Here is a 26,877-nt window from a genome sequence, read left to right as displayed (position 1 = left end):
AAAGTATGATTAAACGACAATTGATACTTTAGCGCTGCAGCGAACTTTAGTTCTAACTCCTAATTTTGAACAATATTTTGTATTTTCATGCTTATAGAATATAAGTCAATGTGTGTAGTAATTTGTTAGCTGTCTTTGTTTAGGGGATTCCTTTTCATTAAATGGTTTGATAGACAATATAAAACGTTAGCTTTGCGATTGAAAGAAATTTGTGTGGAATCAAAATCTCCAATTTTGGGGAGTTTTACTTCGATTATTGGGGAATTAAATAAATTGGCAGTTTCAACCTTACGACGGAGGACGAGGCAGGACGCGCGAATAGTCGTCAGCATAGAGTAAGTAATATACTACGTAAGAAGAGGCGGCACTTAGTACATTGAATTTGAGCTCACGCACACATACGTGAGCCCAGTAGAATTACATTTTGTACCAACATTACGCAGAAAAAATGATACGCAAGGCTGCTGCAAAACTTACTATAAATCTGCTCGTTTCTAGGAACGTTCCTTATTAAATCGATATTATCGATAATTTTGTATCGACAGCTTTATATCGATAAAAATTGCTGACCATAAATCTTACACTGGTATAAATTATGATTGAATTTAGAATATTAAAAATAAAACGTCCACAATTTTTAATAATTCCCTTTATTTAATTAGAAAATACACGATATTATCACGTGAATTTCTTATGTATAAATTGTATAATGTTTAGGTCTCCTACTTAAAAATTCATAACACTCCAGTTTTCCGTTATTTATTTCCAATTTTATATGGAAATTGAAAAATTTTATACCTTACAGATATGATCTTTTTCCGTCTAATCAACAATTACTATGATACAATTATTGCAAGGGCAAATTCATAGATTTCACACGTGCCTTTTTGATTAGGTTACTAAGCATAGAATTGAAACTCCATAATCTAGAGTATTCTCTTCAACGACTACCTGAGGTTGTAAATTTGAATTAAATATACATCACTTTTATGTAATGTTTTAAATCATAATATAAATTTTCTGTTACCGGTGTAGATCAAGTGGATACTTAGCCATAAATATGTTTGACTTTGGGTACTTTTGTATGCCACAAACCTCACATTTTATACACATTAATTCTTTTCCCCATTCTCGCACACAAAATCAATAAACTACACAAATGTAAACAGAATTAGAGTCAATATCTCGGAATAATAAGAATCACTATCTTGTAACACACACTACACAAATTCCTTCAAGAAGAAATATACACGAAACGGAAAAGCTGGCTCAACTCAACGTATTCGGCATAAAACATAACTTATTATTGAACATAATCGCAATAATACAATTTTTGCAAATAAACTTCAACAATGACAAATCTACCGTCAATAATGGCGGCAAATTATCAACTATCATGGTAGCCAACATACTTTCAAAATTTATTGGATTATTATGTTGGTACAAGATGTTACGATGAGACATCCTTTTGTCAACCAAAACTAAACTCTATTTAACGGCATTAAGATATATAATCATTCATCATTACACAAAATGTTCTAAGTGTCCACCCCCTGGTCGTCAGCGGCGGCGGCGGCGCGGCGCTGTGATCGGCTTTTGGTTGTTCGGCAGGATTCGGTTTCGGCCTTGATCCGAGTTTGTTGTTCGGTCGGCGGTCCATCAAGTTCAATCAAATTTATTCTGTTATTCAAAAAGGCTTAGAATTTTATGATTAACTACGCTGTGAAATGAAGCTAGACAACACAAGGTAGGTAAAACTAATAATTACATTTCCACTAGCTTTTTGAAAGAGGAAACGATGGCAGGCAATTATTATTTCGAAGGTCCGATTACATTACCTATGTGTAGGTATACATTTTACATTTCCTAGGAATCCTAGGGCAGTTCGTATGTAATAAATCAATAACTGAAGTGCATGCGCGTAAGCGTTAGTGGTGTAGTTGAACATTAATTATTGAGTGATAGTGATTGACTGTTAATTTTTCAGGAAAATGGCTTACGCTGCGCCGAAAGACAAACATTACTGTAAGTATTGTGGATGGGTGGACTGCGATTATGATGAAAATGCGCCGGCTGTTCACGAAGTTACAACAAAGCATAATTGCAATAGGATGCTTTATGAATACAAAACATACAAGTAAGTAACTAAGTACTTAATAAGATAAAATTTCCTCCATAATATTTTGAAAATGTGACATAAAGACAATTTAGAGTAAATTTTTTGTTGGATTTCCCACTAATTGAATTTATTATCGTATTCAAAATATTATTAGGAGAATGGTACAGCCTTTAACGAAAAAAAGGGGAGGGGGGGGGGTGCGGTAGAAGGGAAATACCCCAACCGGAATTAGCTTGTATTTTAAATTTAATATAAGTTGAAGGCATAAATCTTAAATCGAAACCAATAAATTACGGGGCGATGAAGGGGGTGCGGAATAGGGGTGGCGCCATCCCACCAATCCCAGCCATCGGACATGGCACCGAAATTTCTGAGTACTTATAAAAAAATAAGCTTAACATGTTATCATTCTACAATCTACATTCATTGAGTCAGAAAAAAATTATGCAGATACATAAATATTTTTGTCAGATTATTCCTACATTTGTATAGTGATTTCAAATGCTTTTTGATTCAACCTTATATAGAGTATGTGACTCTTTAACCAACTTCAAAAAAGGAGATTCTCAATTTGTCAATTTTTTTTAATACAGTCAAATCGGAACTTTTGTCTAGGTGAACCAATTTTCTTGTTCTTTTTTTATTTGAAAGTTGGTGCTTCTTGTATGCTCCCATTATGGTTCAACCCTTTACTTCAGAGATACATCAGAAAACTCTTAAAATGATGTCCTCAATGTATACTGATTTTTATTAACACAAAAAATAAAAACTTTGCTAACAAAAAAATTATACTCTCTTCAAAATTCACTAAAAACCAAAAAACAACTTAACATTACCCATATGGGTACCCAGAAGGTAACCAGAATATTCTGGTTACTGTAAATTTGTTATTTGGCTTGATTGGCAATTTTAATTAGTCACCAACTCCAAAATTAGTAACCAGTATATAGGTAATGTGAAATATTTTTTTCGTTTTTATTGGATTTTGAAGGCAGTATAATTTTTCAACTTTTATTATTACTATATGACACAGATGGTGTGATTCATAGGAAAAAGAGTGCTACAACTATTTTTATAAATGTATGTTTTACAATTTTGTTTAACATATTTTTATGACAAAACAAACTGTTATTGTTGAAAAGTACAAGTAACCCGTAGTAAAGAATCTTGAGCATAAACTTTTTTGCACATAGGATTCATAGGGACTTTTAACATTTTGTAAGCATTAATACTAATTATCAGCTTTATACAATTTTTTGTAAGCTTCAATGTCTAGTTTAAAAGCAAATGAGATAACTTTTTATTATATTAAATACAAAATGTAAACAAATCATAAAGTGTCTATTGTATGGCCTTCCCCCTTTCAAATTACGTATATATTATAATTACGTATACAATTTTTTTATAATGTTGACGAGAACATGTTTTATTTTCGTATATTTTAAATTTTTTCATTATTATTCAATTGTAATTAGATATGTTATGATCTCTAATAGTTTTATTTATTTTGAAATATGGTTTTAATAATAAACAATTCTTGTGAAACATATTACTATGTATCAATTTTGTGAATTAGGATGCAGTAGGAGAGGAGTTAATTTAATTCCCAATAATGAAAATATAATAATTCTAATGTATACCTAGGGCTTTGCAAACTTATATTGAAGAGGTTGTTGCTGTGAAAATATAGGTTTATTCCTTTCAATGCATCTTACACTAACATCTTGTCATTGGGGAATAAGGATCATATTACACTATAATGTCAATGTAGGTTTTATTGTATATCCGACCCGTCAGCCAACATCAGAGGAAACCTTCGAATGGGATACTGGAATCCTTACCAACTGTAGGACTCTGGAAGAAAGTTGAGAGGAGATACACATCTTGGGAAGGAAGTGTGGGGGAAGGAGAATGAACTCTTAGGATGTGAGGAGGGGAGACCAGGAAAATTTTATCAGCTCTTATATGCTTCAATGTGAATATGGCAACCATGTGGTATACACACTTAACTGTGTGCCGAGGGCCGCGACAAATGTTCACCGTGCATTCGGTGAGCGAGACAGATATACCTCCACGAGGGAGTGGGAAGAATGCCTGACACAGATTAGTGTGGACAGCGGCGTCGCTACTCAGCGGACATACCGTCGGGATCGCTATTTTCGTAGCTGAGCCTTAAGACCTGGTGCCGATAATGCCGGTTTTGGATTAGGGGCAATCAATTAAATTTCGGCACCGTATCATCTACCAATTACAAGAAGTGATTAACCGCGGCCTTCAAAGTATTGCTAGTCGTGCAGCGGGGGGATGTCCCCATTTCTCATATTACCACAATTAAGCGACCCCAAGATGGACGGAAGTGGGGGTGGTTGGTTTCGCACTGTCGTACACGCCAAAATCATCCTTCGGAGCATTATTTATTTGTAGTTTTACACATTTCGATACTTAACCTTTTTTACATTAACTTTGTAAAAAAATAAAGTTATAGGAAAATATGGCATGTTATTTCCCTGTCTCGAACAATTATATTTTGTTTTTATCTGACTAAAAATTCTAATTCTACAAAATTATTTTTTTGCACTATGTAAGTGTTTAGTTTAGACATTTAGCAGTGGCGAAAGGTCCATATAAGACCGATTCCTACCGATTTCTTTTTATGTAGATTAATATGCATATACCCTTTCTGAAAATTTCACTTTTCGGTAGTGCATAATAGCAAATATAAAAAGGTTACCCATGGTTTATGTGCGCCTAGAGGCATCGTATTTAGGTGCTTATTTCAATTTAAAAGACTAAAATATAAAGCAATTCTTAAGAACTTTTCTGCAAAAACAATAATCATTATTGTGTATTCTGTTAGCTAACATTTTAGTGTATTGCGTTATTATTTAAGTATAAGAGAGAGAGGGTATAATAAACTTTTGTAATAATTATATCTGTGTGTGTTTAATATATTTTATATTTAATCGGAATACCTACTTATTATACATATGTCACCTGGATCTCATCGAAAATCAGAATTATAGTAAGCATTGGTTAAACCGTATTGCAGTAAAGAGCAATAAACGATATTTTATTGATACAATATTATGCTGTTTTTGATGTACATTTTATGTGTGTCATTTGTTTGTCCCAGCAATAAAATTTTTCTTTACAAAAACGTCATGTATATTATACCATTTGTTTGCAATGAAATAATAGTTTTAATAACAAAGATACTGTTAGGGATAAACAAAATAAAATAGAGGGAATCCCTGCAAGTCACTACAGTTGGTGTTGCCAGTCGCTACAATGATTAAAGTCCCATTATGTATTATACATTCGTTTAAAGAAAGGGGATACCCCTAAAAAATCAAATTAATGAAATTTATAATATATTCATTCAGATCAAAATTTAAAATTTAAAATTTTGATCTGATCTGATAACACATTAGTGTTTCTTATTACATCCACACCTATTATCCCCTAAGGAGATGCAGAGGTGCAAACGGTACACCTTCTTTTCGCGATGCTTATTCTGTCCCATGATGTGATAGGGAGCGAGTCTATCGCCATATCGAACTCAAAATCCGGACTCTGGGCTGATAAATAGAGACAGTAAATTCTATGAGCACTTTAACCGACTCAGGTAATCGAAACCTAAATCTCAGCATGTCTACAATTACTATAATACAACTATGCCAACAAGACCTCTTGTTATCATACTTTCTATTAATTACAGGGCAGATTTTAGTAAAAATCGGGATGGTATCAGTATTTACGCTAGAGGTATAGCTGTGGAAACCAAAAATAATGAGGAGAAGACGTGTGGCAGCAAAGTGATCCTTCATGTATGTACATAAGTATAAATATTTTTTTGTGCATAGCTTTTGCCCGCGGCTCGTGTGAAAGGTTTTTTTGGTAAACATTTCCTCGGAATAAAAAGTAGCCTATAACACTCGGGAGTAATGTAGCATATTTACAGATTTTTCCAAAATCGGTTCAGTATATCCAGAAATTATACCATATATACCTGCAAACAAACTGTAAAATTTTTACTGTTTATAATATTAGTAAATATACGTAAGATCCAAAGTTGAGTTATTTTATTGGACGCGTGGTATACTCGTAGTGTACGAGTATGTACAGATATGTTGCTCTTATTTTTTTTAATGTCCATAATTTGTATGCCTTGATCAGGTCTTGGTTATGACAACAAGTAACGTTATTTTCTTCTAAGAATCCTCAGTAATTATATTTCTATTATTGTTTAAGAATATTATTAATTGATTTCTACTTTTAGGTGAAACCACAAGAAGTGGCGAAATTTTATTTTTATGTCAAGAATGAATTGAAAAAGGAAGACATGTTAATTCTTGGCATACAGTTGGCTCACCCGCAACAACAATTTGTTATGAATAAACATTCATATGTTTTCACTGAAGAGCCACGATTTTTAGCATCGAGTAAGTTATTGATATTTAATATACTTAGATCATTATAAATTATTATCGCAAAATAAAAATTTCAAAGTTAATTAAACAAAACAAACACACGTTTATGCCCGATGGTGTATGCAGAGGCGCAACCAGGGAACCCACTCTTCGCCAATTGTGTTTCGTCCCATGATGCGATGCCTATCGTCATATCGGGCATAAATTCAGACTCCAGGCTGATACTGAGCAGAATGAACAAATATCACTTTGCCCGACCCGGGATTCGAATTGCAGGACTTCAGAGCATTGCCGTGCCGCGCATGTAGTAAAAGTACGCTACAGAGGCAGTCAAAATTAATTTTAGTATAGAAAATTAATATTTTGATGTTATTAAATTGTTTTACGTCATTTCAGAGGCCTCGATAGAGGATGAAATATCAGTAACTTTTAAAGCATCTGACATTGGTCAATACGAAATGCCGATCATGTTTACATTCCACTCTAGGAGCGCGAACAGGGATATCATATTCATACGGGAAATGGTGAGTCTTTTCATTGTTGTGTTCCGGTTTAAAAGACATTGTAGCCAGTGTAACTACTGGACATAATAAAACTTAACACCTCACGTCTCAGGATGGCGAGCGCAGTGGAATACCAAACAATACTTTGTAATTCAAGGTGTTGGATGCTGTTTCTGATGTTTATGGACGGTATCGCTTACCGTCAGGCGAACGGCAAGCTGGTATCGTCATTGAAATAAAAAAAAAACCCTAATAACCCTAATGACGTATGAATTTAATGATCCAATATTTTCAACAGGTGGTGCTCGTTGACGAGTTTCCGGTAAAACACCCGTACACGAAGAACCCGTACACCGACGAGCCACTCATGAGGGCCGAGAATTTTCTACCCGCAGTCGATGCAAAGTTAGTAAAACCTATCTAATAGTCCTTTCCTGTCAGTATTAAGATGGATGGTTACCATTTACTAATAAACGTTATACGCCCGTTTTATTAGAGTTTTGTTCTTTGTCAAGTGACATGTAACGTCAGAGGCAGCGAGACAAAACATAGTGTAATAGTGGCGAAGGGAGAAATTATAGATGTTTGGATGGAGTTTCTACTGTTTATGATGAACGGCAAGCTCGTCTCGTCATTCACAGCAATAAAAAAGAAAGAGAAATTGAAAGGCAACCCGAGGCAAAAAATAGCTTAATTAACATATCGCGGCCAATTTAACAGAAAACAAAAACTAAGACAAACGTAAATAAACCTAAAAGGAAGCCGGTAGGAATCGAGCTGTACGGATTCTTCGCCACTGTCCAAGAATTACTATGTTTATTACTGAGGCCCTTAGTAAGTGATTCGTTACATAATTAAAAGCTGTTTACAATAAACGATCCCAATCTCAATCTTCAATCCGATTCCGAGAATTAACCAATCAAAATAACTCAATTAGGAGCATGTCAAAAAAGCTTTGCTCTGATTGGTCCATTTTTGACATAGATCGAATAAGCGATTGGGATCGTTCATTGAAAACGGCGGTTAATAGGAATGCAGTTCGATTCTAATCAATTATAATCAGATAGAGACGTGTTTATATGCTATTAATATCCTTCCCGTATTTGATAGATTAACTCCCTTTGAACATTTCCTAAGTAAGATTATAGTTTAAAAAAATCTATCGAAAATTAATGTTGCAGTTATTGTATGAAGTGCCAAATTTCTATTATATATGAGAGTTAAATAATCTTTTTGTAGACACTGTTTGCTCAAGATAAACAGTGGAAACAGTATTAAAAAGGGATTTAAAAAATAAAGGATAAGGACATCAAAGGAACTTTCTAGAATATTGGGTATTGTAAGCGCCTTTTGCGATGTAGGTTTTATTACATCTCGCCTTTTTGTCGAGTTAATCTACACCACTACCGTCTACAATATTGTTGGACGAATGACTGTTTTATAATGTAGGTATATACAGGGACATTTTAACATTGCTTTACTTAATGAAACCACATACTTATCTACTTGGAAATAACACTTTACAATAAGTTACTTGAGTCGTAGCTGTAAAATAAAAAAGTACGTTTCGAACAAAATAAGTATTAATAAAAAGTAATTTTAATTTTACTCGCTCCAAAGCCACTACTACTACTCTAAGAGAATTCGTCGCAGCGGTGACATAATACTTTCAGTCACTCATGCACACGTATTAAACTACAAAATGAAAAAAATAAACAAAATATAAAACCAGGATTTTTGATGAAAATATTCATTATTAATGGAAGATTGGTCCAATGTCAGCAAAGTTGAAGACGAGTATGTGATTTCATTTAGATATCTTCGTTAGATTGCTTTACGATAATTTTTTATGATTGGAGAATATTTATTTATCATCTAAGTTATTTTAAATACTTAACCTATTTGGGATTAAGATTGTATAGGTTCCAAAGGAAATTAATACTATGGTTTATCGTGCCGTCAAAATTTATTAAACCAATAAAATGCTTGCAAAGTCAAAACATATTATAGTACTTGTTATTGAGAGAACAAAAGTCTGTGGCGACATTAAATTATTGACAATATAATATTGGGCTTGTTCGGCGGTAATTTTTTTTAACTATTAAAAGAAAATAAATGATAAACAGCTAAAATACGCAAGGTAAATAATGTTCAAAATTCAAGATGAATTTTAACAGTCAAATAACTTATCGTTTTTTTGTTAAACACATTCGCCTACAACACGACGAATACGTGCAGCATATCAAAAGTATGTACAAGTATAAAAATGATTTAGCTATGGTCACTACTTCAAAGTGTCTGCATTTTCAATTACGAAGCAATACTGTACACTATCAGTAAATATTGTTTATATTTATATTATTAGACTAGTTTTTTCTCGCGGCTTCGCCCGCGTTAACAGCTTTTCCCGGGATAAAGTTCCGCTTTATATTTACTTGGGAGGAAAGTCCCGCTTGGTATTTTTCGAGGATAAAATGCTGCCTATATTTTAATTTCGACCTTTGGTAATACATCGCAAAAAACTGCATTCAATATCGTGCAGTTATTTTTGCGTGATGTATGTACAAACATGTGGACAAACAAAAATTCTAAAAACTTGTTTTGGCTTCTGTTGCTCTAGTACAGACTTGCATATCAGATTTTATTCAATATATAGATATGATGATAGATAACAGCCTGTTACAATTTTATTATATACAATGATTTAATTGATAATTAAGTGAATCATTTAGTTATAAATTAATATCAATATGATGATTAAGTCACTCGAAAAGGTTGTCCGTATTCTATTATTGCGTTACTGCGCAACAGCGAAGACAAAGGGACTGATGTCTTTATTGGATTCGAACATGTATCCAATACATATATCTATTAGACGAATTAGTTTCGATAGCATACTACCAATACGCTATAATGTATGCGTTAGAACGCCTAGATCTGACATTAAATTTTGGCACCTGTGGTAAGTGATATATATCAAATGAAAACATTATGCCAAAACTTCACGTCAACGCCCAACTATGCTTTATTTATAGATCACCAAACATAAGTTGGCAGGCGGCAGAAATTGGATGTAATTGAAAAATGTATACAATAATTTGTCAAAATTGAAAATCGACCAACGAGTGTCCGACAAAGCGCCGCTCAACTTTGCCAACTTATGCCTGATTGTCTGTAGATCCGTTTATACAGTTCGCGTCAATCAGTGCACGTCATAGGGTAAGAAACTCATTCCTTTAAGCCGATTTTAGATTAAATGAGGTTATGTTCACATTACAACATTCACTGGTAAGATCATCAAGACATAACCGGGAATCTTAATTAGTTAAAAAACAATGTTATCGAACGTTGCTGCGAATGCTCGTCGCAATGCTTTCGTCGTCGTCGTCGAGATACCGAATACTGAACGGAGTGCTCAACGATCTTTGAAGCAGCTTGAGTTACCAGTAAATGCGGTAATGTGCGTTTACCTTAAAAAATCAAAATAATCAGCTTGTGTTATTTTTTTTATTTGGGTAAGAGTATTGACCAGCCGCTGACTGTTGTTTTGTTCAGTACTTTTGTCGACAATGGTATTGTGAAAATGGTCAACATTTATTATAATGACGTCAATAAAAAGAAAGTCATTTTCATAAAAATGTACTTACATGTTACCAAAATTACCGACAAAAAATCAGTCGGCGGGCGAGACGATTGAGATATGTATGAACAATAAACAAAAAGCCTATAATGGCGGTCAAAGAGTTTCCATGTTTGCTTGCCACGTACATAATAAAAAAGGCATGAAATATTGATGAAACTACGCTCAACAAAGTCATAAATACTAAAGTAGGTGTTGACTTCTACAGGGTCCATATTAAATTCATTGTTCAATTTATAAATACATGTCTTATATCGATCTTAAGCTACACACATAACACATAGTGACTTATAGGTCTGTTTTAGCGCCAATTAAAATAGCCGCCATTTGAAATAATATTTAAAAATTGTTCCAACGTTTTTTAATTTGTGAGAGTAAATTACAAAGAAAATAAATTTAAAGTACAAAAAATCAAATAGCTATCTAATATTTGTTGCTCTTTACAATGTTTCAATTTTAGCCGTCGGAGAAACTCTCACGACGACGTCCATAATGAGCAAACTGTGTTATCGCTTCGTAGGGATGAACATACTTTCCGAATACCGAAAATGCTCAAGGTAATACTACCGAAGGGTTTAGGCGACGACGCATTGGATTCACTGCCGAGGAACCTGAGCGAAGAGGTGCGAAATCAGTTCGCGGAACTTGTCACTATCACAAGGTAACATTATTTTATCTAATCGTTTATTCTAAGGTAGAAATAGCCTTTTAAAACAAGACTTGTTATGTAATTGGAATTTATGAGCCTATGAGGAATTCAGGGTTGAATATGGCAGATGGAGCAAATGTGTAAAGGCATTTGCTTAAAGCAGTGGCAGCCATAACTAATGCGAGGTTTAGGGCGGGCAGCAATAAAAAGGCTTCACGATTTGGTCACACAAAGCCTTTTGTTGTTCGCGGCCCCCTAAAGCGGCTATTTGTTTAAGCAAACCTCCGGATAGAACCCACCTACTTAAAGTAGTAGCTTTGCTGTTGTTTTAAGATTTATGATTGGAAAAGAACAATATGTCATATAAGACATGTTCGCAGGTCCCTATTTGATGAAGGATTGACCATCAACAATTACATGAATTATTTCCATCATCTGCTCTGGTGGGAGGAAATCATCGCTAAAGTTAATATCCGGGTAAATATTATCATTCTTTATATTATAAATTAGGTTATTGTCTATACTACTTACTATAAAATGTTTCAAATTTTAAACTACGTTCCAAACTTAAAGGCGATTTGAACAAAGAATTGCGTTCGATAACTCAATCATAATGATAATCTGAGTTGGAAAATAAAAACATAGCTATGTTGTAGTGAAATATGAAACTAATATCTCATACTGACAGTGTATCTAAAACACACACTACATCACACACACATCACGCATTTTATCCCCGAAGGGGTATGCAGAGGCGCAACCATGGCACCCACTTTTCGCCAAGTGTGTTCCGTCCCATGATGTGATAGGGGGCGAGCCTATCGCCATATCGGGCACAAATTCCAGACACCGGGCTGATACTGAGCAGAAAAACCCAAATATCACTTTGCCCGACCTGGGATTCGAACCCAGGACCTCAGAGCGCTGCGGTACCGCGCATGCAGTACAACTACGCCACCGAGGCAGTCTAAAACAGGTTTTTTTTTATTTTCCGGTTCAGGCTTTTAATCTGTATTTTTTTAAATGTTGTTTATAGTTTGTCAGTCCTCGCTGACCTGTACTGATGAAAGATTTTGTTTTAGAAATACAATATGCACGCAGTGACATTAAAACAAAGGGACAAGGCCTTTTTGCTCGAGGTGCCCGGATTGGCGGAGAAACGTCCATCTTTAATTCGCGGTAATTGCAAATCTTCGCTTCGCACTGGCCAGTTTCTTCATCAAGTATAAAGTAAAAACAACAATCAAAGCATAAGTCATACGAATCGTTAAGCGATAAGAGTTGCCACACACAAACGTTATTATTTCGGCAAAAGGAATATTAACTTACTGCCAATGAAGAGACTAGCCATTAGATAACTACATGCATATAACTCATAAGTTGTTAGAGCCTATGTAAATGGCGTATATTGTACGCGTCGACGATACTATTCACACGCGGAACTGTATGTTGATGTGCGTGTCGTAAACGCTGAGTAAGCGCATGTGTCAATAACGCGGGTGCAAAATACGCCATCTGCATAGGACCTCAGCGTAAAATATAACTAGTGTGTTTAAGAAGGTACAACAGTCTGTCTTCAGAGTTCAATAGTTTTTAATCTTTCTATTTGTAGGTGACAAATTATGTCTCCAACCTCATGAGAATCTCAAAGACATATTTGAATGTGTGATTAAAAATATCGAAGATAATTACATCCTGCTTTGGAATATGGACGGAAGGTGAGTAATAATATCATTATAAAATTCAATCGAAAATAAGATTTTGTGATAATTTTGCATGTGCAATGATTAATTATTTACATTCACACAGTGGTCGGCACACACACACGCACGCACACGCGCACACACACACACACACACACACACACACACACACACACAGAGAGAGAGAGAGAGAGAGAGAGAGAGAGAGAGAGAGAGAGAGAGAGAGAGAGAGAGAGAGAGAGAGTGACACGCACACACACACACACACACACACACACACACACACACACACACACACACACACACGCACGCACGCACGCACGCACGCTGCACGCACGCACGCATGGACACCGTTTATCTTCGAAGGCCCCTCTGAGGCTGAAGTGTAACTAATGCCTAAACTTTCAATTCTGTTTCCAGGTTCCATAAATACTACAATCCGGAAGCGTTGTTCGACGTTCGTTTCATAATGTCCCGCATCCCGCTAGAGAGATGCCATCACGCCGTGAATAGCGTGTTCTCGTCGCAACAACAATGCCGCGTGTTCCCGGAGCCGAATGCGGCCGTGATACCGGTCAGGCCCATAGCAAAGTATGCTTCGCTTTTCACTATTTTTTGCCCGCATACACTTAGATGATAGGTTTTGAATATTAACCGCCTTATCAATAAACCTTGGATACGTCTGCGATAACTATTTCATGTTTTGTCTTGCTATTCTGAATGACATTTACCGTCAGAGGAAGCGAGACAAAACACGTTCATAAGACAGATGTATACAGCGTTTATTACTCCACAAAATATAAAAGGTGCTCCCCTTAATTGTAAGAACTTTTTAAAATTCAATAAATAATCCAGTTTTGCGTGCTATCAAATAAGTGATGTTATAAGCCACCTATTGGACTGTGGTTGATTTAGGTCATTAGTTATATGCTAAAGACGCTAATGCCTACCATTGAACACTTGTTAGGCCCTATAATACTGAATGTGGCCTAATATCTACCATTTAGACCATCAGTCATGAGACAGTGAGCTTTTTAATCCGCTAGATTCTAGAATCATTGTAGACAAGAAGTAGTTTACACCGAAATAATTATCAAACAGCTTATTTTCTTCTCTCACAAAAGCATATATTTTTACTAATAACATTCGTTTATTCAATTAGAAAACATCTAATATATTTTACAACATTAAACAAACTAGTAGCATAAATATTAGAAATATCGCATAGAATAAAATAGTGAATACATTAAAGGAAAATTTATGAAAAATGTCATACATTTCCATAGCATACGACATCGTATTCAATTTATAGTCCTACTTATTTGTGTCGGGTGGTAAAAATACTTCCAATTAAATTATTGTTAGGTATACAAAATAAAACTATTTTTTTAACTTTATTGAGGTTGTTTATATTATAATTTTCTACGGTAGTTGCGAAGACGTTGCAACCTTTGAAAAAAATTATAATATAAAAAAATCGCGATAATATCTCAAAAAATATTTTATCATGATGTCCAACATTCAATGTAAACATAAACAGTGTAAACACAATAAATCAGGTATACAAAATATATAAAGGTAATATATATGGCTTCCATGCGGCGGCAATGCGACCGCACAAGAACAACCATACCGCCTGTATGCCACCGCTGACTCACCTCAACCAGCCTGAGTCCTGTGATGCCTTTTGCTTTATGGTCACATATACTACATGGATATGACTGACTGCCTCGGTGGCGTAGTGGTATTGTGTGTAACACCGCTCTGAGGTGTGGGGTTCGAATCCCGGGGAGGGCAAGGTGATACTAAATTAAGGGCCCAGAGACTGGAATTTGTGTCTGATATGGCGAAAGGCTAGCTCCCTATCATATTATGAGTCGGAACTCATTTAGCTCACACATTTACATAAAGTGAGGGCCCTGGTTGCACCGCTACGTACCTCTTCGTGGATAAAGAAGTAATGTGTGTGATATAATTAACAAATAATGTTCGCAACTATGGGTTTGTTTGTTATTTTCAAGAAACACTAAATTAATTTAGTATATAATTATGGTGCAATATAAATTTACTTTGTCCCTGAGGAAACGCACTATAATTTTTAATATGAGTTGAACACTTTTATTCTGAGGTTACGAAGCTGGAGCTGCGAGCAAGCCATAAACTTAATATTTAATTTGGAAATCTGTTTTGCAATATATTTATAAACGTGTTACGTAATTTTCATCTAGTAAGCAGTCCTACGTATTTTTTTTCTACAAATCAAAACATATACCATTAACGACATAATGTTCACAATATAAACATTAAAAACCAATTTTAAATTGTACGCCCATATCATATGGGTCTATACACTTATTAGGGTTTTTTTTTCATGAAAAACAGTCCCTGACAATAATAAAAACTGTCTAGACAAACCTTCGCCTCAAACTAAAGATAAAAACTCGAAGAAGTATTTTTTTATTTGTCGACATTGCTTATAGGTTTTACAATCCGCACATTAAAAGGAACAAGCAGCAGAAGTCTGCCGTGGAGCATATTGTTGCGGGATCCTCTGGTCTGGCCCCGTACATCGTGTTTGGCCCGCCAGGCACTGGCAAAACCATGACAATTGTGGAGGCTATCATACAGGTTTGATTCGTTTTTATTAATTATCAGTTTTGTGGTTTGTACCCCCGTTTTCGTGTATTCTGTACTGGGGCTTTATTCTCTATGCTATAAATTATTTTGACAGTGCGTAACAAGTATGTAACGTGCCGCGTTGCGTTTAAGATAATAGGATTTCGCGAAGATAACGTAACTCGGCTGTGTTATGTTTTCCATTGTCATAGAGAATGAGGCCTCTTAATTATAATGTGCACGTGTGTGCGTTCGGTAACATTAGGCACCATTTTTTTCCAAACGCAAATACACTTGGCAAGCGATGTAGCGATTACTAGAACATCAGTCACATAAGAAGAAAAAATGTATGAAAAAAACGCATTATTGAAATTAAACATTTGTCAATATTTTGTTCTTCAATAGTGTCAATTCTTGTCACCCACATAGTGATGTAATTATGGTAATATTATTTTAATATAATATTATTCTGAAGCACCTGTATTATATTTTCCATTGTTCATTGCTCTGCCAACTTGTTTTGTATTGCTGCCTTATAAAGGCTAGCGTCGACTAGACGCATGGAGATACCTCGCATACTATTGAGTGTCGATTGCTCTAGTCGCCGCTTGCCTCAATGCGCTAATGTGTGAACTAACGCGTGCAATTAATATTTCAGCTTGTTGTAAGAAATGCTAAAAATCGTATTCTTGTTTGTACGGATTCTAATATGGCCGCTGATCACATTGCCTTGACATTGTTAAAATATAACAGCACGCTGCAAATTCAGAACTTCTTACTGCGAGCTAACTCACAGATGCGCGAGTGGTAAGTTTGTGCTTCAATTCCTTTTAAACATAAGAGATTCCTGACTTTTTCATAAGTTATTAACGTAATCAGTGTTTGTTTTTTTTTTTTGATGTCAGTGATGTAAGGAAGAAAGTAACATATTTGTAATTATTTGGAATAATGATTAATAACGTTTAATTGTATAGCGGTATAAGAATGTTAAAATTTTAATAAACTGTTGGGTTTGCCGGCCAAGAAATCTCAATTTGTTTTTATGAGTTGCAGTAACTTGGAAAATGGTTATTTATTTTAATTAAAATTTACATTTTTAAAATGTAAAAGAGATATAAAATAGATAACAACTTCATTATTTGGAAAATTTATATTATGAAAAATAAGTATCTACCAAATTGTATGGCTTGTAAATCTAATACCCAAATTATCTGCTATGATCGTTAATAAGGTGATCAAATCGGTGCTGTGTCGGGACGTTATATTGGCACAGAATTAATTAAAATGGTGAGATTTTTAATTATAATCATGGTAAAAATATTTTTATCAATTAATACATTATCTTAGCTTCTTCATCACAGCTTCGACAGCATACAAATAAACATAATTTAAGTAAAAATAAATTAAAAATTTGCTTCGCTTATGTAAAACGCCATGCTTTTGCTCCATGCCGGTGATGGATAAAGGAGGGCAAAAACATCACCATAGTATTGTAAATATTCATTATATAACTGGACGTTATCTGGTTTCCGATATCGATTTACAGCCGTTTTCAATAAACGATCCCAATCTCAATCTTTAATCCGTTTCCGACAATGTACCAATTAAAATAAGTCATTTGTAAGCACATCAAAACAACTTTATTCTAATTTGCCCATTTTTGAGATAGTTCGAATAAAGGGATTGCGATTGGTTCTTGAAAATGGCGGTTATAGGAGCAAAAAACATTAGGTTTGGCGTCTAAAGGCTGGCGTCGACTGAGTGGAGTGTCGAAACGAATTTATTTTATATGCGCGGTGATTCGCCTCTGCGCGCTGTGCATTGTTCCTAGTGGATGCAGTTTCGCAGGTAATGTGTAGCAGCACAATGATTTTAAATTAGAACAACTTGTATATGTTGTATGTATACTCATGTTTTACAAATAAATAAAAAATGAATTTGAATAATGCGACTCCATTCGATTGACTCGGCGAGCCTGGTCGACGCTAACCATGGAGCGTAAAGTACTGTTTACGAAGACTAAAATATTACATTAAAACTTATTTCATTACTATTAAATTTAATATGTATTGTATTTAAGTAAAGTTATTTAAATATATTTTATTGACTATTTCCTCTAGTTTATTTCTGGATAAGAACGTAGCAGTGTTTTGGCGGTACTTTGCGCTTTTGTGACTTAATATATATAAAATAATGGACTTCTATGCTATCAGCGTACCGGTTTTAAAGCGCACGGTCATGCATATGGCTATTTTGTGTCGCTTACAGACGACGTGAACGAGCGCAAGCAATCGTGAGTGAATGGTTTTCGTTGATCGTGTCCACATACTCGTTCAGGATCATTTGCTTGCTGCCTGAATTACGGTCCTTTTTTGAGATTACTTAATTGCCACTCATTTACAGGACCGTAATGCCGCGCGAGCTGATCGAGGTGTCCAACGGCAGTAGCTACGAGACGTTTGTCCCTTTGACAAACATACAAGTCAGTAATCATAGGGTGGTGGTCACCACGCTGTTGCACTCCGCCAAATATGCGCAGTGAGTAATAAAAATGATTTCTGACAATGTTTTAAATATTGAGTTGAACTGAAATAAGTTTTTTTTTACTTATTTAGTAATTTTTATGGGGTTTGTAACATGAGGGATAGTGGTAAGTTCATTATATTTTTATTTGATATGTTATTACTCTGAAACTGAAATATTGAATGAAAATAAAACATTTACTTTTTCATTTCTTTAATATTGAACTCACTGTTATCCAAAGACAAAATAATTATTTAAGTATTTAATTATCAGTATCATATTTTTTTTTTTCATAAACCGCCGACCCTATCACTATGGCATTTATATTGTTTTCAACTCTCCAGCCCTACCAACCCTCGAGTGAAGAAGCTCCGCATCAGCCACCTGTTCATCGACGAGGCTGCGCAGGCGTCGGAGCCGGCGGCGCTGATCCCCATCGCTGGGCTGCTGGTGGGCACGGGGCAACTCGTGCTGGCCGGCGATCCTCAGCAGCTGGGACCCGTCTGCAACGCGCGGGAGGCAGGCCGCCGCGGACTCGGTGAGGACGCACCCGGGGTAGTGACCACGAACAGTTGGCAGAGAACTGCTGCTGCCCGTCAGATGTCGATGCTTCGAATAAATTTAGGATATTATATAGCTTAAGCTACGAAGCAGGAATATAGTAAAGGGGCCTTTCAAGTATCACGTAACGCAATTTTGAAAGATTTTCTAACCCCCCACCCCCGCATGTAACGCACCGTAACATTTTCGTGTATACTCCAAAGTTACGTAACTCTAAAGTGTCAATTTTTTTTCTAATATCCACAATTACGTCATGCATAATACCGCAAAGTCACTAAAATACCTTCATTATTGATTTAGAATAAAAAAAACAACGAATACTCCTCCCGCCCCTGTAACACCTCGTAACGTTTTACGAGACTCCCCCTACCCTCCAAATTACGGTACGTAATACTTGAACGGCCCCAAAAAATAAAGTTAAGGTTATAGCTTAAGGTCCATTTTTCATACATTTTGTTTCACCTTTAATCTGGGTAACTAAACAAGTATTGACAAGTAAAGAATTTAAATTCACGTCTAGTTAGTGATTAGTTCTCGCAGTTGAAAGAAAAACGTAAAAATAATTAATATGCATGGATATTTCGGCCTTTAAAATTTCGTCGTATTAAATTTTAAAGGCCGAAATATCCATGCATATTAATTATTTTTACGTCATTCTTTCAACTGCGAGAACTAATCACTAACTAGACGTGAATTTAAATTTTACTTGTCAATACTTGTTTAGTTACCCAGATTAAAGGTGAAACAAAATGTATGAAAAATGGACCTTAAGCTATAACCTTAAGCTTTTGTTCTTCCGTCACTCGTAAAAGTTTTTCAGAATAAATATAGAAATGAATGCTATTACATGGCATGCATATGGTATGCATTACATACCTTTTCCCCGCGACTTAACTCTTATAAAGGACTCAGTAGCTTTAAATTTATCAATTATTGCATTCGGTCCTGTAGTTCTAGAGATTATCTCCCTCCAAACATAGCTGTTTTTGATTATGAATGTTGTAATCTAGATAATAACATGTCACAGATGGTAAAATTAAAAAAAGGTTTGATTAGCCGGTTCATCTAGTATACTTATTCGTAAAATCTCAAGAAACTTCTATTGTTCTGTGTCACTACCCTGTTCACCCAATTAGTTACTATGAATTGGCGCTTTAAACTCCAACAGGAGTATATTTTGTTGGCAACACTGTGCAGCGGCAAGTGCGAAGGTTTTGCAGTGCGATTTCAACTACTTCCGTAGTTTCTATGCTATGCGGATAAGTTTTAGAGAATTATGATTGTTAGTATTTATATTACCCTTTACCGCACCTGATTGTAAGTACGGTGTAGTCGAAACATAATATCGACTGATAGAAAATCGTGCCTCTTCATGCCTGACGTGCTGGTCATATTTCAAATGATCTAGTAAGGTCTAGAACTAGGCATTTTCGTTGGTTGTTTCTAGAATTTGATTGACTGGTGGTAGGTCTCTCATACGTGAGAGTCCGCCTGCACTACCGCAACGTCTTTTTCTGCCGCCAAGCAGCAGTGTGTAGGTACTGCTGTGTTCCGGTTTGAAGGACATTGTTGCCAGTGTAACTACTAGACATAATGAGACTTAAAATCTCACGTCTCAAGATGGCGAACGCAGTGGAATACCAAACAATACTTTATAATTCAAGGTGTTGGATGTTGATTCTACTGTTTATGAGCGGTCGTATCGCTTACCATCAGGCAAACGGCAAGCTCGTCTCGTCATACAAGCAGCAATAATAGAAAAAGGGCCTATATTTTAAATGTGTTACATGATAGATATAAATCTAAAACAAGCCTAAAATGATGTTTATAACTGTATACTTTTACGTTACACACCCTGTAAAATGTTATAGGCACATCATTATTGGAGCGTCTGTACACCTGCTATCCGGAACTATATGATGATAACCCGCAGTACATAACAACATTGATAAACAACTTCCGGTCCCACCCGGATATCCTTAACATACCGAACCAGCTGTTTTACAAAGGCGAATTGAAGGTAAATAATGTAAAGTTTATAAATTTAGTTGATAGGGTTGGATCATTTTATAAAAATAATTGTAATACCATTAATTTTTTAAATATATTTAGAATAGCATTTTTGTTTTGTTAAACTGCAATTATCCCAAAAAAAGTATTCAAATTGTTTGTATTGATGAGCTTGCAATTGCTTAATATCTTGCTATATTTAATGAAATCGAATGTATCGTTGTCTCTTTCACTCGTCTGCACAGTAATATTGATGACATCACTTATTCATTGTGTATCCTATTTTATTAACAGTGCGCACTACCATCTGAATTGAGTTTTTTTTTTATCAGATATATCTAATATTTTAATGTTCCTTTTTTATTACTACCGAGAACATTATTGAATTGAATGTACCTTATTTGCATTGACTTACTAAATAACTAATTCACGTTCATCAAACCGAAACTACGTTATAATTAAGATGGCAAAAGTATTTTATAGTCCTTTGAATACGTATCAAGGCGACTCGTTAGAATGACATTTGAGATAAATGTTTTTGATAGTGTCTGCATTTGTAAAACGTGTTGCGTGTTGTGCGCAGGCGCTGGCGCCACTGGACGCGCTCAGCAACATCAACGTGCTGGAGGAGGAGGGCGGCGACCGCGCCATCGTGTTCCACGCCGTCAACTCGCACGAGCAGAGGATGGGGCACGCGCCCAGGTATACCACTCCTGGGAGTTTAGGGTCCGATTATAATTGTGGACGGAAGGTCAGCTACCCAGGTTTATACCACGGCTCATTCCCTTTCGTTGTGTTTCTTTTTTTGTACGATTTCGGCAAATTGACCCCGCTAAACCTGATGGTAAGTGGAGCAGGTGGGCATACGGGTGAACATTACCATCGCCAATCGATAAAGCCGGCCTGTTTTAAAGGGCGTGGGTGAGGTGAAGAACAAATGGAGGTAGTTAAAGATTTCGATGTGAGGCGGATGTAAAACATGTTACGAACATGATTTCAGATATCTACATTTTTATTTTGCTTTTAGCTTCTTCAACGAGAAAGAGTTGGAGATGATCAAGCGTTACGTGAAGACGTTGATCGAAGTGCACGCTGTCGTCCCTCGAGATATCGGCATCATCGCACCATACATCCGACAGGTATTGAGTTTATTAAAATTATCGGAAACCAGGCCGATTTAGAAAGTTTTCCGCCCTCACACCCACCACTACAACTCCTGTAAGCCAGGATCAGCAGTGGCATACATTTTATGACACCGAGCGGTGAAGCTCGGCGAGTCTCAGGGAAAACTAATTTGTTTTTATCCCGCAACCAAATTAATCAAATAAATAGATAGGGAGGCATTGTAAATATTAGTTGTCCACTTCCCTCTAAACCAGGATTTGTCGAACGTCGGATCTTTGTATAATTTTCCACTCGAAAGCACTCGTAATAAAGAACTTATTACGATGCCACCCCCAGAAAAACATCGCGTTATCCGTATTTTCAGAAATTATCAACTTGAAATTTATAATACATATAGAATAAATAATTAAACATGCTACAATATGTTATCTTCACTTTGGTTGATTTTTTTTTTTTATAATGTGGATGTTGTTTCATTCATTTCACAATAAAAATGCTAATAAAGATATTATTTTGTACGTCACTCCCTAAAGTACGCAGTATTTTAATTTGCAACCAACAATTTTATATAAAAATTTTAATAAGAAATATTTTGCTAGTTTTAAAATTTCGAATAAATCTATAATAGATTTTTTAATGTATGGGATGAATACTCAGGCTGTTTGCTCGGGTCCTTAAGTGTGACTAGGCGTTAGTTATATATATATTTGTTTAATACCAAAGTCAATATACTTTGTTCTTAATTCAAATTATGCTTAACTTTTTTAATAATAATATATCAATGTTGCAGGTGTACAAGATGAAGGCTTGGCTAAAGGACATGCGTTACGACACCATTGACGTGGGAACGGTGGAGGCGTTCCAGGGTAAGGAGAAGCGCGTCATACTCGTGTCCACGGTGCGCGCCAACTGCAGGCTGCTCGACTACGACGCACGATACAGCCTTGGATTTTTAGTCGATGATAAGGTATTTTATACAAACTCATTTTACTTTTATGTTTCTTTTTCCTTTTTTTTACCAAAGAATTATTATAAGCATTTCTAACCCAATAATATTCTATAACAATGATTAATTTTTAGAGATTCAACGTCGCCATAACCCGAGCCAAGGCAAAACTGATCATAATTGGAAACGCGTCCTGCCTGACCAGAGACATCAAATGGCGCATATACATGGCCCAATGCAAGAAAATGGGCACTTACCTCGGCGAGAACAACCAGCAGATGGAGCGCAACTCCGTACTACTGCAAGAGATCGCTAAGACAAGATTCGACAAGTGCCGTCTCACCGACGCCCTGAGGGACAACATTCAGAAACGAAAGGACAAGAAAAAGAACAAGAAAGACGCCGTGGACCTGTAAGACAACTTATACGCAACAATTGAAGGCGGCAGTGCCAATGAATGATCGTAGAATAAGTACGTGTTTGTGTATCAAGAGCGTAAATAATAACAAGGGCTCAGATTCGGCAACATCTAGATATTATCATATTGGGTAAGTTTTTTACCTAACTATAGTTTGTTTACAACTTTACACTAAATTATGTTAGCAGTCAAATTGACAAGTCCTCTATATACAATTATATTTTTTAATTGATATTAATGTTAGATTTCTACTGTTTTTATCGCAATATTAAACTGTTTAGACAAAAATAGATATACACATTTTTAATAATATTATTTTTTAAATATATTCCGTCTATGATATACCTAAAACTTGTGTTTAGTTTTTGTTAACAGTTTATTGCACTAAAGAGTATTTATATTTTGTTTAAAACGATCAATCTACATTTTATATGAAAATCTATATTTTGTTATGACAATAAATATTATTGTCCTTTTAAAATGATTTATTTTAGCATTATTTACCTAGTAAGTCCTTTTACTATTTACTGTTTCTACATTTGAGAAAACGAATGGAACAATGTACCTTCATATTTTTACAATTATTACAATTCAGAGCAAAATACGAATAGACAGGTCATACAACTAAGGACTAACGAATAGCAGATAACATTACACCTTCACTGACATTATTATTTAGTCTGTCTCTTTCTTATATTCTGTTAATTGACACCAATATGATCTAAACATATTATTATATTTAATATGTATATGCAATATAATTATCGTATTCTCAAATAGTTATTTGTTCATAATATTTTTTTCAGTATCAGCAATCTATAAACACGCACAATGGCACTTTAGATTTGAGCAGTGACTGCTTTTGATTAGTCCACAAACTGTCTATCTAGTATGAGTACAAGACAAAAGTCAGCGGGCTTTTATAGTCACAATATGGTTACCACTTTTGTAACATGCGCGCCTGCTAGACTTTTACCCTTCAATTAAAGTACAATGATAATAAATACCTCATTTAGCCTTCAGTTACCCAACATGATAATATTGTACCTAAAACTAACTTCGCTTAGAGCGATATATCAAACTTTTGAGTATTCAATGTTTTATATAATAATTTCTCACATCTGAATGTCTATTATAAGTGTATTAGATGATAAGCGTAGTGTTTTAACTTTTATCAAATATCTTCGTTTATGTTACAACATCGCGAGTACCCAGTTTTCTTCTCACACAGTTGATTGAACAGAATATGGCATGCTTTTATATCTTTTCGAATGAGGAAAGTCCGGGATGTCATAGAGTAAACATTATACCAGCGCCAATGTCAGTGTATCTTGTAAACTTCAGAAAATGCGTATTCGCAATGGTATGATATAGACGAAAATATGTCGTTTTTAAACGATTTTTGATGTTAGCAGTAGTGTCGGCTTATCCCTATTGGGCGTGTGTACTTGGCCATAGAACTTAATACTTTGACTGTAGTCAGAATGAGGCATTGTTTAAAACCGTCTTAATGGTGTGTAATATAACATAGTGCTAACGTCCTGTTTTTCGTTTTCATTCCGTTTCGTTTCATTTTTGTTTTATCCTTTTTCTTTATCTTCTATTTCTCCAATTTTGCTTCTTTCTCCTCTCCTTTCCTTTTTCTCTTCTTTCCCACTGTTCTCACTAATCTCCCTATTTCCCCCTTTTTAGTCTTACTCTCTTCTTTTCAATTCCATTATTTTCCATCTTTCTGTCCATTTTCCTTTTCTCTTTACTCACTTTCCTTTTCTTTACCACATCTCCTTTTTTTCTTTTCTTTATCATTAATTCATTTGCTACCTTTTTACAATTAATTATATTTCTGAAAAAATTGATTTATAGGTACTGTGTAATATCAAGACCATGAACTAGACATTAATATATCAGCAGCCTTAAATAATATTGACGCAATATTACATGTTTTTTCATTTAATACCTTTCGAAATGCTATTTATTATATGTATTTTTGATTATAATCATAATATGTTTAACTCTACTCTCTCTCTCTCCCTCTATTTATATTCTTACTTGAATTGGGCAATACTATTCTCAAAAAGACCATCCAGGTCAATATTGAATTAAAAAATATATTAACTAGGGAAGTCGATATATTATTGTGCGGATTGCAGCCTCCGCTTTCTACAGTCAAAGAATTGACGATAAGTTTAATTAGGTTAATCACTATTACAAGGATATTGTCACAATAAGTAAATATAGTTTTAGAGACTACGTTCAAATGACGCGCTGTCATTTTACAATGCACTTGCTCTGTTTGTTAACACTCAAGGCATCGGACCAGCGATAAATTCAGAGTTGTATGTTTTACGTTTCCTTTGTGCTCCCTACTGTGTCATCTAATGTGCCATCCAATAACAAACTACTGTGAACATAGAACATAGATTTCTGAATTATGAACGTTGAAGCTCGCCGTGCAAGTCGCAATCAGCCGTCATTTTAGCAAGTCGACGTAATCACTTAAATTAGTTATAATAAAGTTTACACCCTTGTTATTATTTATGCCTTACTTTATTAGTATCAGTGTCTAAGCTCTTTAAACATGTAATATGGGAATAATAACGCTTAGAAACCAAGTAGACGTATTAATTGAACTGGAATCAATATAGTTTGGAAGCTATATTGTTTTCAACTGACATGCTCAATATTTTGAGTGCTTCTGAATAACAAATCGTGCTGCTAGATGATCGAAAATCACAGAATAATAAATCTAAAAACGCCACCAAGCCTCGATCCAGCTTTTGGAGAAAGCTGGTTTTAATTAGTCTACCCGAAAACACTTAATCTTCGTGGATTAAGTGTATCGCAATGTGGCGTCTTTTAGTTTTATTGATCTGTTTAGAGACAACAATAATACCAACAAAACATCAAGATACGCCCTCTAAGCATTATTATTCTCATCTTATTCACGTAGACGTACTGGGACATGCTTTTATTAGTAGCATTCAAAATCAATGTCGTAGTGAATACACAATATTATCAACATATATATTATGAACTTGGACAAAGATCTAGCATTTGGTTTTGCGATATCATTTATTTTAATATTGATTTGCGATATCAAACCTTATTAATTTGTGGTATTAATATTATTTTCATATTTCTTGAAATTCAGGGTGATTATTTAATCTGTGATGTAGGTCGTATACTAGAAAGACTATGGTCTTGTAGGTATTTTGGACTTCTTATTAACAATGACGCATATCAAAGTCTATATTATAGACCTGATAATGATGTGATATTTTAAATCCAATTTGTTTTCCTTTTTAACATTATATTTAGCATTTCGCATTTGTATTATTTATAAGGTGCTTTAAAAATGTTAGTATTTTGCTATAGATAGATGGCTGCATTTATTTCTTTTTGAGCGATTTTATTTTTAATGTTATTTTACCAAAGCTTATGAAGCGTTAGTTGGACGAATTTTGATTGAATAGAATTGTACCATGTTCTAAAATAAATAAATAAAAACATATCGCTGTTTTATTTGTTGACCCTGTAGAGTTTAAACCACAAGAAAATCATTTTAATGCTCAGAAAACAATAAAACACATTTTTCTGCAAATAAATATATTTAAATAAAAAGTTTCAGTTAAAT

General features: G+C 34.9%; 1 protein-coding gene across 2 annotated transcripts; it reads left to right on the top strand.

Moving 5' to 3' along the window:
• The first annotated feature begins 1,583 nt into the window (after positions 1-1,583).
• On the top strand, positions 1,584-26,754 carry LOC115453241 (RNA helicase Mov10l1). Of its 2 annotated transcripts, none has more exons than XM_030181927.2 (20): positions 1,584-1,747; positions 1,988-2,137; positions 5,838-5,946; positions 6,399-6,561; positions 6,946-7,073; positions 7,351-7,457; positions 11,213-11,353; positions 11,722-11,818; positions 12,424-12,520; positions 12,954-13,059; positions 13,465-13,635; positions 15,525-15,672; positions 16,319-16,467; positions 18,064-18,198; positions 18,528-18,721; positions 20,616-20,764; positions 21,338-21,456; positions 21,782-21,893; positions 22,670-22,846; positions 22,960-26,754. In XM_030181927.2, the coding sequence occupies exons 1-20, from the start codon at positions 1,728-1,730 to the stop codon at positions 23,239-23,241; spliced, it is 2,754 nt and encodes a 917-aa protein (XP_030037787.2). In that variant the 5' UTR covers positions 1,584-1,727; the 3' UTR covers positions 23,242-26,754. The 2 variants fall into 2 exon arrangements, with proteins under 2 accessions (XP_030037787.2, XP_030037786.2); XM_030181926.2 differs by having other exon boundaries at positions 11,153-11,353.
• Positions 26,755-26,877: the final 123 nt, after the last annotated feature.

This window comes from Manduca sexta, chromosome 13 (assembly GCF_014839805.1).
Source record: "Manduca sexta isolate Smith_Timp_Sample1 chromosome 13, JHU_Msex_v1.0, whole genome shotgun sequence".
NCBI lineage: Eukaryota > Metazoa > Arthropoda > Insecta > Lepidoptera > Sphingidae > Manduca > Manduca sexta.
Note: the sequence above shows the minus strand (reverse complement) of the source record. Positions and strands in the feature narration are given on the sequence as shown.

Excerpts from the sequence above, each read along its gene's own strand:
- LOC115453241 (XM_030181926.2), top strand. The coding sequence starts at position 1,728 with ATGAAGCTAGACAACACAAG. Across the intron at positions 5,947-6,398 it reads GCAGCAAAGTGATCCTTCAT|GTGAAACCACAAGAAGTGGC; the intron begins GTATGTACATAA and ends TTCTACTTTTAG. Across the intron at positions 13,636-15,524 it reads CCGGTCAGGCCCATAGCAAA|GTTTTACAATCCGCACATTA; the intron begins GTATGCTTCGCT and ends CATTGCTTATAG.